Raw genomic sequence first — 15,681 nt, 5'->3', positions numbered from 1 at the left:
GACGAGTTCAAGATTGGATACAGCTATCATCAGCAGTAGATTACACATATTTTGAAAGGTGGAAAATATTTCTAGCGATTCCGACGAAACAGATCAGCCACCTCGGCGTAAGAAGCAAGCCGGGAAACGTATAAGAAAACGCAAAAATCAAGGAAAACGATGTGCTGTGTATGGATGCGGAAATACAACTGAAATGAAATGGTCCAGGGACCATGTGCTCACCTGTGTCAAAGGACCTTGAAAAGTAGGTAAAAAGATTCAGCCCACCAGTCATGCTGTGCACATTGTGGGCATCAAATTCTATAGGGTTGACATCTGCTGGTGGCTTGAAGAACTAGGCACAAGTCCAGATGTAGAAATTACATAATTGTGTACGTCATAAAATAGGGTTACCTGGTGGTAAAATCAGGAATTGAATCGGATCCGTCTCCTAGGTATCATTACATAGGGGAACATGTACCAAGTTTCAAGTCGATAGCTCCAGCAGTTACAAAACGTGAATTGCTAACGGACAACGACGGACGGACTCTTGTATTAGGGACACACTTGGAAGTGACAAATGCCGTCCTTAATAGAGTGGTGGCCTGATTACAGAGGTCATAATGAATGGAAATAGCCTATTTAAGACTAAAATCAGTGTCAGGGAGGGTGTCTTGCTAACAGAGGACTTCGCTATTAACCCTTTCGCTGCGGGTGTACGCCAACTGGCGACTCAAATAAAAATGTCTATCGTGCGGCCGTAGGCCGGTTGACGAATTCGCCTATTTTGATTCCTATGTGTTATAGACTGATATGCAGTTCTGTAAATGTCTGATAGATGTCAATAGTGTTTCATTTATTAGTGGTCCTCCATGGAATTAGAATGGTAGAGAACAATAGAAATTTTGGGTTCCGCAGTGAAAGGGTTAAGGCAATACTCTGATTACATCTTGTCATGTGCAAAATACAAAGATTCAAGAAAAACCAAACTTTGAAGAAATCGGCCCAATAGTTTTTGCACAGCGACCCAATTAAGGGCAGTGTCAGTGACATTTACTTATGAATCCGACTATAGGCCTAACTATAAAAGCACTGATGACAGCTGTGCCACACTTTCATCATTATCATCATCTACTTTAGTCAACCAGCTCAGATGACCTTTCTTGGGGCAGTGATCGGTAACGGTGAACTCCTTCCGACCCAACAGGCAAATGTTTACATTCGTGTCTCCGTGTATCATGGATTCATGTGTATACTAACCAACACCGTTGTTGTGTTGACACACTGACTGACTCTGACTGTGTACATTTCTACAGCGACGAAAAACGATCACAAAAATGGTTCTTTTTAAGCACTCGTGACATGTTTACAAAAATTAAAGCAAGTGTTTTTAGTAGAGGTTTACCTAATGAGTAGCGTCTGGGTGATTATAAACCATTAACTTGTGTTTAAAAGCCCACATTGTAACGAAAGGTTCCGGCTTGACGCTAATCGCCCAGCCGCCATTTTGCCATACTCTCGAAACTTTGGGATCGTCAAATGCAATGGAAATCACATAATTTCTGACACACACTGCTACAATTCATCATTTTATTGTTCTTTCACAGTATTATTACGCCACCCCGATTCGCAAGCAGCTTGTACCAACTGGCTCTGCGTTGACTATCCCCATTCCAAGCCGAAGAACAGTGTGACAAGTTTCTCATTTTACCTTCCAATCACAGTCAAAATTTTCTAAAACAACCGGCAATGAGGACAAACTAATAATCTCAAACCAATCACAAGAATGTAATCAACACATACGACCTCATCCGAAGAGCGAATGATTAAGTTTTAGCATTGATTCAAGGTGATTTAATTCCTTCTTCGTCTCGCTTCAAATTCATAAAATGGCTGTCTTCCATACTTGTAGTATGCAGATCTAGTGGCGCAGTACAACACTGCGCATCTGGGATACCCGACGGATTGCCTCGAACCGCGAAATTCAAAACTGCTGGCAATGTGCCAACTGACATTTTTGCACAATACCGCCACCTAGTTATATGAAACGAAATTAATCTATTTAATATCGAAACCTCTATATCAGGCCGACCTCTAAAACTTCATTTCAAACTTCAATCTGCTGGAATAAAGAAAATGGGCTTTTTTAACCTGGACCTACTTATACCTGAATAGTAGGTCACACTGACCTAAATCTGTGTCAACATGTAGAGATGCCCAATAGGTGTCTACATATCAAATTTAGAGAGTCTATGACCAATAGCAAAAAAACGTGCCATGATCAAAGAAATTTTAGAGTTCGACCTCTGTGACCTTGAAATGAAGGTCAAATCAAAAACCCGTGTGATATGTGATGTACCTTTATTAGATACACCCACCATAAAATTTTCATCGCTCTGCTTTAACCATAAGCTTCAAAATGACAAAAATAGGTTTTCAAAGAGCGCCCCCTATATGGCAGACCAGCGGTCAAATTGCGCTGATTTTCATTCTGAAGGAAGGTCTTGCCTAGGGGTACCCACACACCAAGTATGAACTTTCTGGGTCAAGCGGTTAAGAAACGTGCCACACAGGATACGGACGACGACGGACGACGACGGACACAGGGCTATCGTATAGACTCCCCTAACGGTGAGCCAAAAAGCACTGACGTTGGTATTCTAACTCCAAGAGTTGGGGTCTTCTCATTTCCAAATCCAAATAAAAACCCGGAGCTCTATGCGGCATGGGCCCGAGTTGTGAACTCCACAAGAGCCGACTTCGTGTACGGCGAAAACTCTTCGTTCGTGTGTTCCGATCATTTCGAAGACAACGTGACATACCGCTTCAAAATAAACATGATGAGGAAGATGCGACCGGAAAAGAAATTCAATTGGTCACGTACAGACGATGCGATCCCATCTATGTCCAGACTGCCAGCCCGACCAACTCATGGAACGCCTGCGACTTCCACGTTTTCTCTCCAGTCTCCCGCCGGCGCTACTCCTTCTCCCGGTACAGCACCACGGCGATGCCGCATAACGTTAGATGCCACCACAGTGCGTTTTACAAATGAGTTTGGGCCGCGTGCAGAAGCAGCCAATCAGAGCCATTCTCTGTATAATCCAAGATGTCAGCCTCTATGTGTAGGCAAAGGCACTGGTTACAATTTCCTTTTGCTTTCGCGCCGTTTTTGATTTTGTTGATCAAGATATTGTGCATACAATACGGTAAAGAGCAGATTATTGTAGAAACATTTGCCCTTGTTTGTAACCCCAGGCTTGTAACTTGGGTACTTTTGTTCATCATATTGATATTGACATAGGCCCTACAGTACACAGGTACACTGTACATGCAAATGATGCATGGTGATCTCTAATATTATGATACATGTAGGGCCTACTGATGCAGGCCTCTCATGCATAGGACTTGGCCAGTTCACTCTCTAGGCCTGCCTACATAGCCTGTGCATTCGGGGCGTGTTAAGGGGAATTAAGTTTCTCGATCAAGGTTAGGTATCCCTAAATGTAGACATGGGGGTGTGATCTGGTGGTAGGGGCCTAGGCCTATCTATAAGTCGTTTCGTATGGCGCTGCTGCTAATTCACCATAGTGAAGGTGCAATGACGAGTTATGCCCTGCCTAGGAAATAAGCAGCGAACCGACATTCTTTGTACCTGGTGCTAATGGTTGGGCAATTTAAATACCCCCACCCAAGTTGACGGTGGCTTGCGATTGACTCCTCCTCTCACTTTGCTGAAATCGCCAATTGGTGCATACACGTAGTTCCGAACAATTATGCTCATCCCTTCTTGCAGGAAGAATACTCTCATTACTTGGGACACCCCGTGCGGAGTGAACGCAAACAACACCAGATAAATTTGTGTTCTCTTCCCGAGGCTCATCTTTGCTACTACTGATTCAGCCGCACTGTATACTGCTATGTTAGTTACAGTTCCATTAGGAGACCAATGATTTATGCGGATGGCTGCTCAGGTAGTTTCCCAAATACAAACATAAAATGTGAAATTTATGATAATTCGTTTTTTATATTTCAGATCTCATATTGATTATTAATTAAGGATGCGTTCTTCAAGGGATCCAGTGCAGGCAAGTCAATTTATTTCATGAAGAGCAAAGTTTTGTTACTTTTGGTAACTTTAAGTCAAACACATGAGTCAAACATGTTATGTGTGACGATCACACATACCGATATATTTTACAATGTAAACTTCAATGAACTATGCAGGATAGATAAAACCACCAATTTCTAGTTCATGTTCATGTACTCTTCATTTATCTTCTATCTATTTCAGTTTGTAGCTGCTCCCTCGTCGAGCCGGCCGGAGCTTGGCACAGCGCCGCTCCAGAGGCATGAATATGCTGTCCGTCCGCCAGCTGAAGGTATTTACTAAAACTGATTTTATTCCCTAGAATATATTTGCATGATTAGTAATTTACTTAGTTCTTGATCGTGTATGCTGCATATACATGTACATACTACTGTCATTTATTTGTTGTTTGTTTGTTTTATTGCATGTTTGTTGTTAATTTTAATCGCAGCCTATCCAGCAAACCCATACCCATCAACTGGAAAAAGCCCAGCTTAGCTCCTGTTCAGCTAAGATTTGAGGATAAAGGATGGCAACACAACATTGAGAGGCTGAGCAGAGAGGGAGTGCAAAGCTGTAAGAACGCATTGGAACCAAGCATGATGGTGGGAGATTGGTCAAGCAGGATCGAATGAACAAACAGAACTGTACACCGTCATTCTAAAGACAAGTCACCTGAGGTGCAAAGCTGTGGGCACTGGCTGGTGTATGTTCCGATCACAATTTTGTGTTTGTGAAGCGCTACAATACTCCTGACGTTATGATCGTTGATGGAATTGGAATCATGGAGGAACTGGAACCTATACGGGCTAAGGAGCAGCAAACAACAACAACACCACGTCGGTCCAGAAACACTGTCTTCTTGAGGCAAAACCAACAGATATCTAGAAAATGCCAGTTGTAGAACAGCAAAGGCCACTATGCTAGAACCCACCCCCTCGGTGTCAGGACTATGTTCTGTCCTAAACATGATGCAGATTAGTAAGAATGTAGGCGGATCGCTGTTCTAACTAATCTGTAAAAAGTCCCTAATCTCTATCCTGCTTTTATTTATTATTATTCTAAACAAACAAATTAGGCAGGATGCAGGCGGATCGCTGTTCTCGCTCATTTGTTTCCCCACTTATTTGGGTTTGAGTGAAGTGCATTATATAAGTTGACTCTGTCCTCTTGACTTTTAGTGAATGTTATAATGTTGGACAATCTTGAAACAGACAGTGACTACCATGGACTATTTCGAGTTTTAAAGTCATGGGGCCATCTGGTACCACCGCTGAGAAGTCATTTGCAATGCATTTTAGCATTACTGACCTACTGTCCCAGATTTACCTGGTCCCGGGCATTTAAGTTTGTTTTAATATGCTCTCTTTAAAGTTCAAGTCAACCCTCCCAATACCTAAGTTAGATTAGAGCTGAGACATTATTCACTTGGACTTTCGTTATTGATTTAGTAAGGGAGTGGAGTCATGTCGCGGAGAAACGTTAGTGCTTGATTCAAATATTCTGGTGCCTGACGCTAGCACCGTGGTTGTTCAATTACAATGAAGGCTGATCAACTTTTATTTAATAAATACCACTGAATCAAAGTATCAGCTAGTATTTTATTTTATTGTATCATATTGGGACCACAATGTAAGTCAACTTACAGCAAATTACAGTTTGCCTTAATGCCAAAACAGGAAGAAGAGGTCTGACTGACTTAGTGAAGGCAGTGTGCATCCTTCAAAGCTATATTCAACAAGAATTCATACTCAGTGACACTTGCCAATGTAATGTTGCTGTGATCTCAAACATTCCTACCAGTTGTGGCAATCTAAGAAAAAATATGATGGTAAATGAGCATACTAATTAATGGAGAAGAGTGAACTTGTCAGTTTAACTGGTTTCGGTCAAACAAAAGTTGAAATCTTTCATGTATCCTGGTTTATTATAAGAGCTGACCTGGCTTGTTTGATATATAAATATATTACATTTTGGTAAATTCCTTTTATTTAGCCTACCCTGGAATTCTGGACCGGATTGGAAGGGCAACAGACCTTGTGTATGGAATGGAGGAGGTCTTATTCGATAATGGTGTTGTAGGCCAGGATCGCACATCCCTCATCGAGTTGGAGAAGGATTTGCTTGAGATTGGGGCATATGCCAATGTCTCCCAAGGCGTTTATTACGCTCTAAAGATCGAAAGTGGCGGGAGACAGTTGGTTCGTTTTTTTGAGAGTGGTAGCTTTAGCGACTTTTTCCACCACAAACATCATCATTTTGGTGAGTAAAAAATTTAGTTACCGTTCAGTTTTTAAATGTGCACGTATAACAAAATCTGATAGAACCATTTTTGGTCATTAGGGGCCTATGTTCAGATCATGGTCTCTTTACCATTTTGTTCTACCCATTTTACATGTTTGAAGGAGATGGATATCGAATTTACACTGCTGATGATATCAAGTCGAAGGCAGACTATCTGGCCACGAGAAGAGACAGCATCTCGGTGAAGAAGCGCCCTGCAAGTCAGATCGGCCAACCACCAATAAAGGCACCCAGTAAGTGACTGTACTTGTACTGTGCTCGTCTACATATATCGTATACACCTCTGATTACTTTGAAATCTACACAACCACTTCATATATGGTGATGGTAGCTCCATACTAATGGCCCCAGCCCAGCCCTTTAATCATTTTTTTTCTTTCGTTTCCTTAGCTAAAAATCGTGTTGGCGAAATATACAACCGCAAACTGGCTGCAATCAAGAGACATATAGAGGCAAGTTGTTGCAGCTAGAATCGCAAGTTAAAAAGTTTTACATCATACATTTGACCAACACTTTACATGTTTTATTGTTTATTTTAAAAAAAATTCTCCTACATCACTGATTTGGCAAAACGTCTGCTGTGTTTTTTGTTGTTTAGGTTTTGAAACAAGCGTCCACTGAAGTGACCCAGGGTGATAGTGATTTAAAGCTGTCCTTGTTTGTACATGTTGTTCGACGTGATGCACATCGTAATAAACCAGACCATAAGTAAGAATAAGTTATCTGCCCGTAGTTGCCTGTTTTGAACTAACAATATTTTGTTATCTTTACTTTTAATAGTTTTCTCTAACAGAATGTATGCATGAAGGATCAACCTACTCAGTCCACCTGCAAAGAGTGAACCATCAGCATCAATATCAATGCATTTATTTGGCTCACAGGTAAAAAGTTCAGACGACAGAGCAGAAGACACATACTTGGCATTACTAGTACAGTAGAGAATGTTTGACATGTGATTTGGGGCTTGTAATTACTTTTAGCAAATAAGGAAAGTTGTTGCCTGCTTTGTAACTGATATGAATGAATTAATCTTTCTCCTGAGTACATGCATGTGAAATACTAATTGTGCATCTCATTACCTCATGTGTTTCCTTTAACAGTTTCGTTCATTTTTGTACATTTTCTATTGAATGTTCTGCTTTTATACTTTTATTCAGCATCTTCAGTGTTAATTTTATTCCATTTCATCAGAGTTTGGCGAAGACACTTTTCATTGCAACATCCATTCCACTTTATTTATCTCACATGAAGACAGCAATATTGAAAGTAGTGATTGAAAAGTAGGTATAGTATTCCTTTTTTTAACATGTTTTAAAGTCTTATTGTTCCCTGCATTGTTTTACAGCTATGTCCATTCTTTCGGTGTTGACATGACAACCCAAGTGCAACTAGAAGAAGAGCTACAATCTTTCCGCCTCGATGGCCAGCCACGTCACAGGATCACACGCATTGAGGATATGGATAACATGCCACGACCTCTCTCCCTCCAACATGAACTGGATGTCCTATGTCTTATATCAAATGATCACAGTCTACCATACCCAACATCTCGAAATCCATCCATCCTTAGCAAATCAACATCCAGAATCGGCTACCTCCGCTACTTATCATATGTTCCATCCACTATTATTACTGAAGAAACTACCGTCCCACTACAGCTGCCATCATCCCCACGAAATCGTTATATATATTTTGAAATGAAAGGTCAAGCCATCATGAGAAACTCAACTCTTAAACATTTTTTCCACCCTGTATCTAGTCAATTACCTGTACCAAACGAAGAGTTATATTTCCCTGACATTGTCCCACTAAAGAAAACCAGGAAGATTACCCAACGTATTGTAAAAATAACACAACAGACACTTCAACACCAACTTGCTGTTTGTGCGCCTACTACTGCCATTTTGAATTTCCATCCATATTTGAACTTTAAATTAAAACTCGTAGAACTCGGTGCTATATTTTGGCGATATCATTCTCCCGAAGAGGACTGTTTTATTTTGAATGAGTATGGTGAAGATGGTGAAATTGTTCCTAATTCTTTCTGTTCCGTTACTGTTGAAGATGACATTGTTCGCTGCTCTTGTGATATATATAGAATCATTGCTACAATTGCTAACCTGGATCACGATAATGATATAATCCCTGATGGCCTCCTTTGTATGCATTGTCGTTTTGTTAAAGAGGAGATAAAGCCTCACCTTAATTTATTACTCGAAGACAGTGCTGGCACTGATTCTTCTTCTACTGTCTCTTCTGCTATCCAAGCTCGTATAAATGAATGTAAAAAACACCTCAATGATCCTGTCGTCCGCCTCAGTGCCCCCATATTTGGCACAACTAAATACTCTGTAAGATCACACTATTCATGTTCAATTATCAATGTATCCTCAACAGGAATAATGGTTTTTTGTACGAATGGTGCTTGTCAGGCTTCCTCCAAACACAAAAGATCAGTGAAAAGGCTAATGGAGCTGGAGGAAGCCTCGACCTTATGTGAACATCTTGCTACTATGAATGCCAACCAGGAGGTCTGGGCCCCTCAAAACGCCCCAAGTTTTGAAGAGGAAGAAGAAGCAGATGTGATTGATGAGCCAGCTGGAAATCCACCAGTTTATGAACAAGTAGTATGTATACTAATCATTCACTCACTGAGTCAGTGGTATTCATACTACAATAGTCAGTTCTCCTCAAATTCCAAAGTCTGCTCTCTTCTAATTTCAATTAGTTGCCTGTTATAACAAAATTCATAATTTGATTTCAGCCTGATAAGCCATCAAAGCCTGCAAATTTCAATAAGATCACTGGAAAGTGGGACTTTGGAGGCTACAGTGTGCACAAGCCTTCTGTGGAAGAAAAAGATATCAATGCGATAAGGTAATTGTTATTTTGATATCGACTATTTAAATGAATCACACTAGTAATTGACTTGCCTCATCACTTTTCAAAATTAAATGACAATAACAAATTCATTGCATTTGCAACATTGCATGAATTCAGGTTAAGATATACCATTATACATGTACACGTACCTTCAAATCAATCGCGTCCCCAGTAGGCCATCTTATTTGATTAAAAAGCCTTTAATGTTATCTTTGTTCTGAATTTGCATTTTATCTTTCGTAAATTCTGTTTTCACTCTCAGGAACACACGAGCACGCACAGCAGTCCATGACGGGAGTGAGAGGTTTCACCGCAACACAACAACAGGTTGTTTCGAAGGTCTAGATTTAATCCCAGAGATACCAGATAGAAGGTGCAAATGTGGGGTGAGTAGGTTATACGTGTATGTGTCTTTCCTGTTAATAATAATATCATGTTTTTATCAGGTATTGCTAAAAGGCTAGAGATTGGTAATGTAAAGAATTTTCTACACTTTCTTCATATATCTAGGTTATTTTCAATGAAGGAAACTGCAACTGGTTAGCCAGAACCTTTGCAATAATCTGTTAATTTATGTCATTGGTCCTTCAGTTAATCTCAGGGTTAATTCTTCTCTTTCAGTCCGCATATACAGATACAGATCATCCTAACGGCTTGCCTCCGACCGAGCACTTCACTTGTACCTTATACATGAGACAGGTGAGTATCATGTCCCTTTATTGGAATATATTGGAGTTCGTACTGAATAACTACTAGGTACTCCTTGAGTTGCTTGGGTTTTGAATGTTTTTGAGAATGCACATAAACATGGTGTGTATGGTGGTTAACAACATGTTAAGCATTTTGTCTTACAATCATCTTCTATTGCAGAGTCCTATAAGAGCTAAAGTGTTCTTTCGAGAATGCCTTCAGAGATGTGAGGAACGTGTTTTATACAGTGGTGCTAGCGACAACGTATTTCTATGGTCCAAGCAAGTGGCAGCATGTGATGAGGTTGGCTGGGATTTTCTCAATCGTATTTTATCATCCAAAATTTCTTTTTCCTCTTTCTGCGATGACATGTCTCGTATTTATCAATCCATCCACCCTGCATCCGCCCCATTCATGAATAAGTCTACTTTTGTTTCATGGTTTTTTTCTTGGTGTGGTCGAATGCAGATTGACTTTCGTACTCATATTGACCCCTGGTGTAAATTTAATCCTAAGTCCATTGCTGGCGATGGCACTCACATTGGTATGCCTTTCCGTAATGTAAATATTTCCCCTGTTGAAAAACCAGACACCCCACATATAAGTAAGCCCAACCATAAACGTTTTGACAGGGTCTTTTTGCCTTACCGTCCAGGCACAGATGATGATTTGGTAAGAAAAGCTCGTAAACATCTCAAAAACACTGCCAAAATTTATTTATCTTGCAAAGATGCTGTTATTATTTCTGATGTCGATAGAGCCTTGGAGGATGAGAATCTCCTGTCAGTTTGTCCCCAGGCTCCAGGTTGTAAGGATATCCTTACCTCATTTCTTTCTGATGTACTACCAGCTGATTTAAAGCAAGCTTGGGCAGAGGTTCTTATTCTATTAAATTCAGAGGTTGCTGCTGTCAGTACTGTCATTCCGCATAGGTTTATTGGGGAAATCTTGGCCACATCCCCAGATTTAGACCCTAAGTTTGTTCGAACATTTTGCCCTGAATTGGGCCATGCTTTGTATATATCTTCAATTCACCACAAGTCTGTTCTATTTAATGCATTTATTTCATATCTTGTTGATTTCATCCAGGAAATCCATCGCAATGATCATATGTATTCACCCCCAACCCCTAAGGATCACACTTATAATCCAGAATCTGGTGTAGCATATTATTTCTCCCCACATGGCAATATATTAAGGGAGCTGCCTGGATATGCAATAAAATCTGCATCTAGCAACCATGATGATTTGCCATGTGAGGAGGAAAGATGTCATAAAAGTTTTGGCAAAGTTTCTGTTGGTGGCTGGTCGTATCTTTTTCTTTGGTTTTGCCCCATCCATGGCCATTGTTACGGTTTCCATGTCATACAGGGTGCAGAGGGGAGGAAAGACCCCTTTGCATCTATTTATAGATATATGCCAGAGCCTCCAAAGGAGGTCTTTTATGATTTTGCATGTTCCCTGAGCGAATACAGCCTAAACAGGGAACCAGATTTTTTTATTCATACAAGGATATGGCATGATGTGTTTCACGGAATAACCCACACCTGTGGGAAGAATTTTAGATCTCGGCGACTCAGTACTTTCACTGGGTACAATACAGAAATTTGTGAACAGTTCAATAGTTTTCTTCAGTGTATCAAATACACTGGCATGCATCTGTCGCAGTCTCACTTTTGTTTCTTTATCCAGTTTTTAATTTTCATGTGGAACAGGAGGAAAACAGATGCCTTTATGAAGAAGGTCAATATTGCAAAGGCTGGGAGTGACTAAGCTGATTATGCTTCATGTGTATTGACTGTCAATAATAATAAGAGAGTGATGTCATAGTTGGTCAGTACAGTGTCAACTGGATTTCTTAGTGTTTTGTTTGTGAGTGTGAGTGAAGTATCTAAAGGCTGGCTTTGGACTATAGCTTGATATGTTGTTTTGGGCCCGGCTAGACTAGGTGGTTACAATACTATCAGTTATTTCCTTTGCCAGTTAATCAATGTTGAAAGTATGTTATGGGACAGGTTGCCTTATGTCCGGTTACTACGCTCAGCTTGCCTGGGGTAACTTGCTGCCTTATGATTGCCATGGACTGGTTACTTGTTCACAGACACATGCTTTCATCTTAAAATACGATTAATGATTTATATGATTTTACATGTACATGAATGACAGGAGTCGGTTCTAGTATTTTTGGGTGAGGTCAAGTCTGGGGGTAAATAAAGTGTTGGGAAAGTGTTATAGGCCTGGCTGATTGACTAACTTGTATCTTGTAAAACAACCCTACCAATGTAGCTCTGTAGCTGTGTAATGCTGGTCTGAAAAGGTATTTTACTTGTAACCAAGTGTTGTTGCTCAGCTTAGGCCTCTAACACTTTTCCGACACTTTCTCTACCCCAAGACTTGACCTGTGACTATGTAGCTCTTGAGACCGATTCTTATGACTAGTATTTGGGAGTCACTCTAGCTAAAGGATCCAGATAATGTCGCTCATACAGTCTTTTAATTTGGTGTTTTGAAACTATTATTCAGCATCTGTACGTTGATTATAAATTAGGTTCAGGTGACCTAGCGTTAGTTGCCTTTTAGCATGTTGCGCTGTATACTTAGTGAACCATACTTAGTATGTCCATTTCTTCTGCTACACATTGATTGGTGAGCACAGTGGCCCCTGTCTCTTCCATTTATTTCACTATTGTCTACCTTTTGCTAAATCTGAGTAGATTACTTTTCTCCATTAATCCTAGTGGAACCTTTAGCCAGTGTGGGTCACATATGGTTGAAAGTCGTGTTAGAAACAAAATGTACATTCTGTAAAGTCCTTCCCTCTAGTGTTATCACTATTATGGTACTATGTACGTACAATATTGGTGCTGATCGCACATCACTAACCTAAGATCATTGTCATGGCGATAAAACATGTGATCCTTCTTTAATGATTAATATTTGGTGAAGTCTCATTGCAGCATTTTACTCTACTTGAAATTTCATTGTTATTTGATATGCTTCATGGCATACTTCAATGAAAGACCAGGTCATACATAAATATGTAAATGGTGATGAAATGACTTTAGATTGTCGTTTAGGGATGTCAATATGCATTGTCATGAAAGTGAGATATTGGTCTGATTTTCTGCATTTATTATTTTTTATTATTTCCCTTTGATCAGTTGAATCTTGTGTGTCACTTTATGACACGGCTTCACCAGTAGTCAATAGTAATGTTAGCTGCTACATGTATAGGTTAAGGTGTGTTTTTATATTCTAAGTACGACTAGGTCGTGCATGGACTTGGACTAAATTGGAGAATGGTATACAGGGTAAAGTTATCATTTTTTGAACAAAAATTCTTAATATTCGTCAAGGTATCACATGGCAATGATCTTAGATCTGTGTCTTGGGATCACAATGGGCAATATGTAGGGGATCAGCGGAGTAATGGTTAGAGGGCCGGGGCCATAACCGAAAGGTCGTGGGTTCGAATCTGGCTAGAACCACAAAACCCAGGTGTATAAATTGGTACCGGTTGTAATGATTAGATTGTACAAAATTCAGATGTTGTGTGAAAAGTTACATAAGTATATAATAAGTTTCAGGACATTCGCGTACAACATGGTGTCTCACAAAAAAACTACACACTTTTTAAAAGGCTCACTGTAATATGGGTGTATTGTTGGAAGTCATGTAGTAGGAGTAACTGTTATATGTTCATGTTAAGTGACTCTTTCTGTTTGATAGGCAACTATGGGGATCCTCCACGGCTTGCACAGCAGTCAATGTTTTTTTTAATTAGTGCAAGCAGGTTTTTGGCCCTGTTAAAACAGGGCCAAAAACCTGCTTGCACTAATTCGTAGAGGATGTAGCAACAGAGTGATTTATAAGATATTTTGGCTTTGCAATTAACCATGGGTTTACAAACCCATAACTTGGTTTTCTATCCATAATAGCACAGAGAAGTTAGATGTATCTCAATTATATGGTGGACAGCATTAAATTTGTGTAAGTGGTATTTTATGATCATTTGCATAATAAATATAATAATACAATGAAAACTCATTCAATCTTAATAATGATCATATAAATGATCTCACTGTCTTAGGAAAGGGTAAGAGTAACTCTTCCTTTTGAATGTCTAAGGTCAGAGTATACCCTGTACTAGCCATTTTAATAGTGTGTTGTTTTTTGTGTGACACTTGTTTTGGTGGAGTATAAAAATTTAGGTTTTGTAAGAGGGATACGCTGATTCATGTTTTATAGTTTAGCATTAAATACAAGACATTTTGATAAAACTGAATTTTGTGTGGCCTTTATGATAATAGCATGAAAGGCACTAGAGAGTTTCTTTCTTTGGTACGGTACTTTTGTAAATACGAGTTCGATAAACATGTATTGTGAATATTTTGTTATGATGTTGACTTGTTCTTGTTGTGCAAGGTTTCGCTTCTGTGTTCATTATGATGTGAGATCTCAATTGCTTTATAGCCACAAAAAATTTATATCAGTTGATATCCCAGCACTGTAAAATATGTTCAATGCTTATTCAATTAGTTTGAATGTTAAATTCATTTTCAATTCGTTTTTAAATTTCAAATGCATTTTATGTAACAAATCAAGCCTTTTAAGTGCTCTGTAAATTTTCTCACCCCTTGTTCATTGTGCAAGTGCAGTATTAGTTAAGATTTGCAGAAATAAAGTTTAAATGTTGCTATAAAGTGTTTTCTCCTCGAATTATATTATCTTAGGCTTGTGGTCGTGACCACTGTGTCAGTCTGATTGGTCTTCATGACCTCAGGGTGATCTATAGAGTTTGTCTCAACAGGAGGAGACAATCATTGGCTTGGTTGTGATAAGACGAGACGGTCTTAGTGACCACTGTGTCAGTCTGATTGGTCTTCATGACCTCAGGGTGATCTATAGAGTTTGTCTCAACAGGAGGAGACAATCATTGGCTTGGTTGTGATAAGACGAGACGGTCTTAGTGACCACTGTGTCAGTCTGATTGGTCTTCATGACCTCAGGGTGATCTATAGAGTTTGTCTCAACAGGAGGAGACAATCATTGGCTTGGTTATGACAAGACGAGACGGTCTTAGTGACCACTGTGTCAGTCTGATTGGTCTTCATGACCTCAGGGTGATCTATAGAGTTTGTCTCAACAGGAGGAGACAATCATTGGCTTAGTTGTGACAAGACGAGACGGTCTTAGTGACCACTGTGTCAGTCTGATTGGTCTTCATGACCTCAGGGTGATCTATAGAGTTTGTCTCAACAGGAGGAGACAATCATTGGCTTGGTTGTGACAAGACGAGACGGTCTTAGTGACCACTGTGTCAGTCTGATTGGTCTTCATGACCTCAGGGTGATCTATAGAGTTTGTCTCAACAGGAGGAGACAATCATTGGCTTAGTTGTGACAAGACGAGACGGTCTTAGTGACCACTGTGTCAGTCTGATTGGTCTTCATGACCTCAGGGTGATCTATAGAGTTTGTCTCAACAGGAGGAGACAATCATTGGCTTGGTTGTGACAAGATGAGACGGTCTTAGTTACCCCAGTGTCAGTCTGATTGGTCTTCGTGACCTCAGGGTGATCTATAGAGTTTGTCTCAACAGGAGGAGACAATCATTGGCTTGGTTGTGACAAGACGAGACGGTCTTAGTGACCACTGTGTCAGTCTGATTGGTCTTCATGACCTCAGGGTGATCTATAGAGTTTGTCTCAACAGGAGGAGACAATCATTGGCTTG

General features: G+C 40.0%; 1 protein-coding gene across 6 annotated transcripts; it reads left to right on the top strand.

Annotated features, from left to right (window-relative positions):
• The first annotated feature begins 3,071 nt into the window (after positions 1–3,071).
• On the top strand, positions 3,072–14,637 carry LOC135487619 (uncharacterized). Of its 6 annotated transcripts, XM_064771591.1 has the most exons (12): positions 3,072–3,188; positions 4,016–4,067; positions 4,274–4,361; positions 6,065–6,331; positions 6,475–6,606; positions 6,764–6,825; positions 7,154–7,254; positions 7,719–9,000; positions 9,138–9,250; positions 9,519–9,642; positions 9,878–9,955; positions 10,127–14,637. In XM_064771591.1, exons 2-12 carry the CDS (start codon positions 4,041–4,043, stop codon positions 11,717–11,719), a joined length of 3,867 nt encoding a protein of 1,288 aa, XP_064627661.1. In that variant the 5' UTR covers positions 3,072–3,188; positions 4,016–4,040; the 3' UTR covers positions 11,720–14,637. The 6 variants fall into 6 exon arrangements, with proteins under 6 accessions (XP_064627661.1, XP_064627662.1, XP_064627663.1 ...); XM_064771592.1 differs by lacking the exon at positions 6,475–6,606; XM_064771593.1 differs by lacking the exons at positions 3,072–3,188; positions 4,016–4,067 and having other exon boundaries at positions 4,271–4,361; positions 4,521–6,331.
• Positions 14,638–15,681: the final 1,044 nt, after the last annotated feature.

Source organism: Lineus longissimus, chromosome 5 (genome assembly GCF_910592395.1).
Source record: "Lineus longissimus chromosome 5, tnLinLong1.2, whole genome shotgun sequence".
In the NCBI taxonomy this organism is placed as follows: domain Eukaryota; kingdom Metazoa; phylum Nemertea; class Pilidiophora; order Heteronemertea; family Lineidae; genus Lineus; species Lineus longissimus.
The sequence above is the reverse complement of the archived record's forward strand: the minus strand, read 5'-3'. Positions and strand labels throughout refer to the sequence as shown.

Bases quoted from the DNA above. Each gene is read 5' to 3' on its own strand.
- LOC135487619 (XM_064771591.1), top strand. From the start codon at position 4,041: ATGCGTTCTTCAAGGGATCCAGTGCAG. The intron at 4,362-6,064 runs GTATTTACTAAA...CCTTTTATTTAG, and splicing joins TGTCCGTCCGCCAGCTGAAG to CCTACCCTGGAATTCTGGAC. The intron at 7,255-7,718 runs GTAAAAAGTTCA...ATTGTTTTACAG, and splicing joins TGCATTTATTTGGCTCACAG to CTATGTCCATTCTTTCGGTG.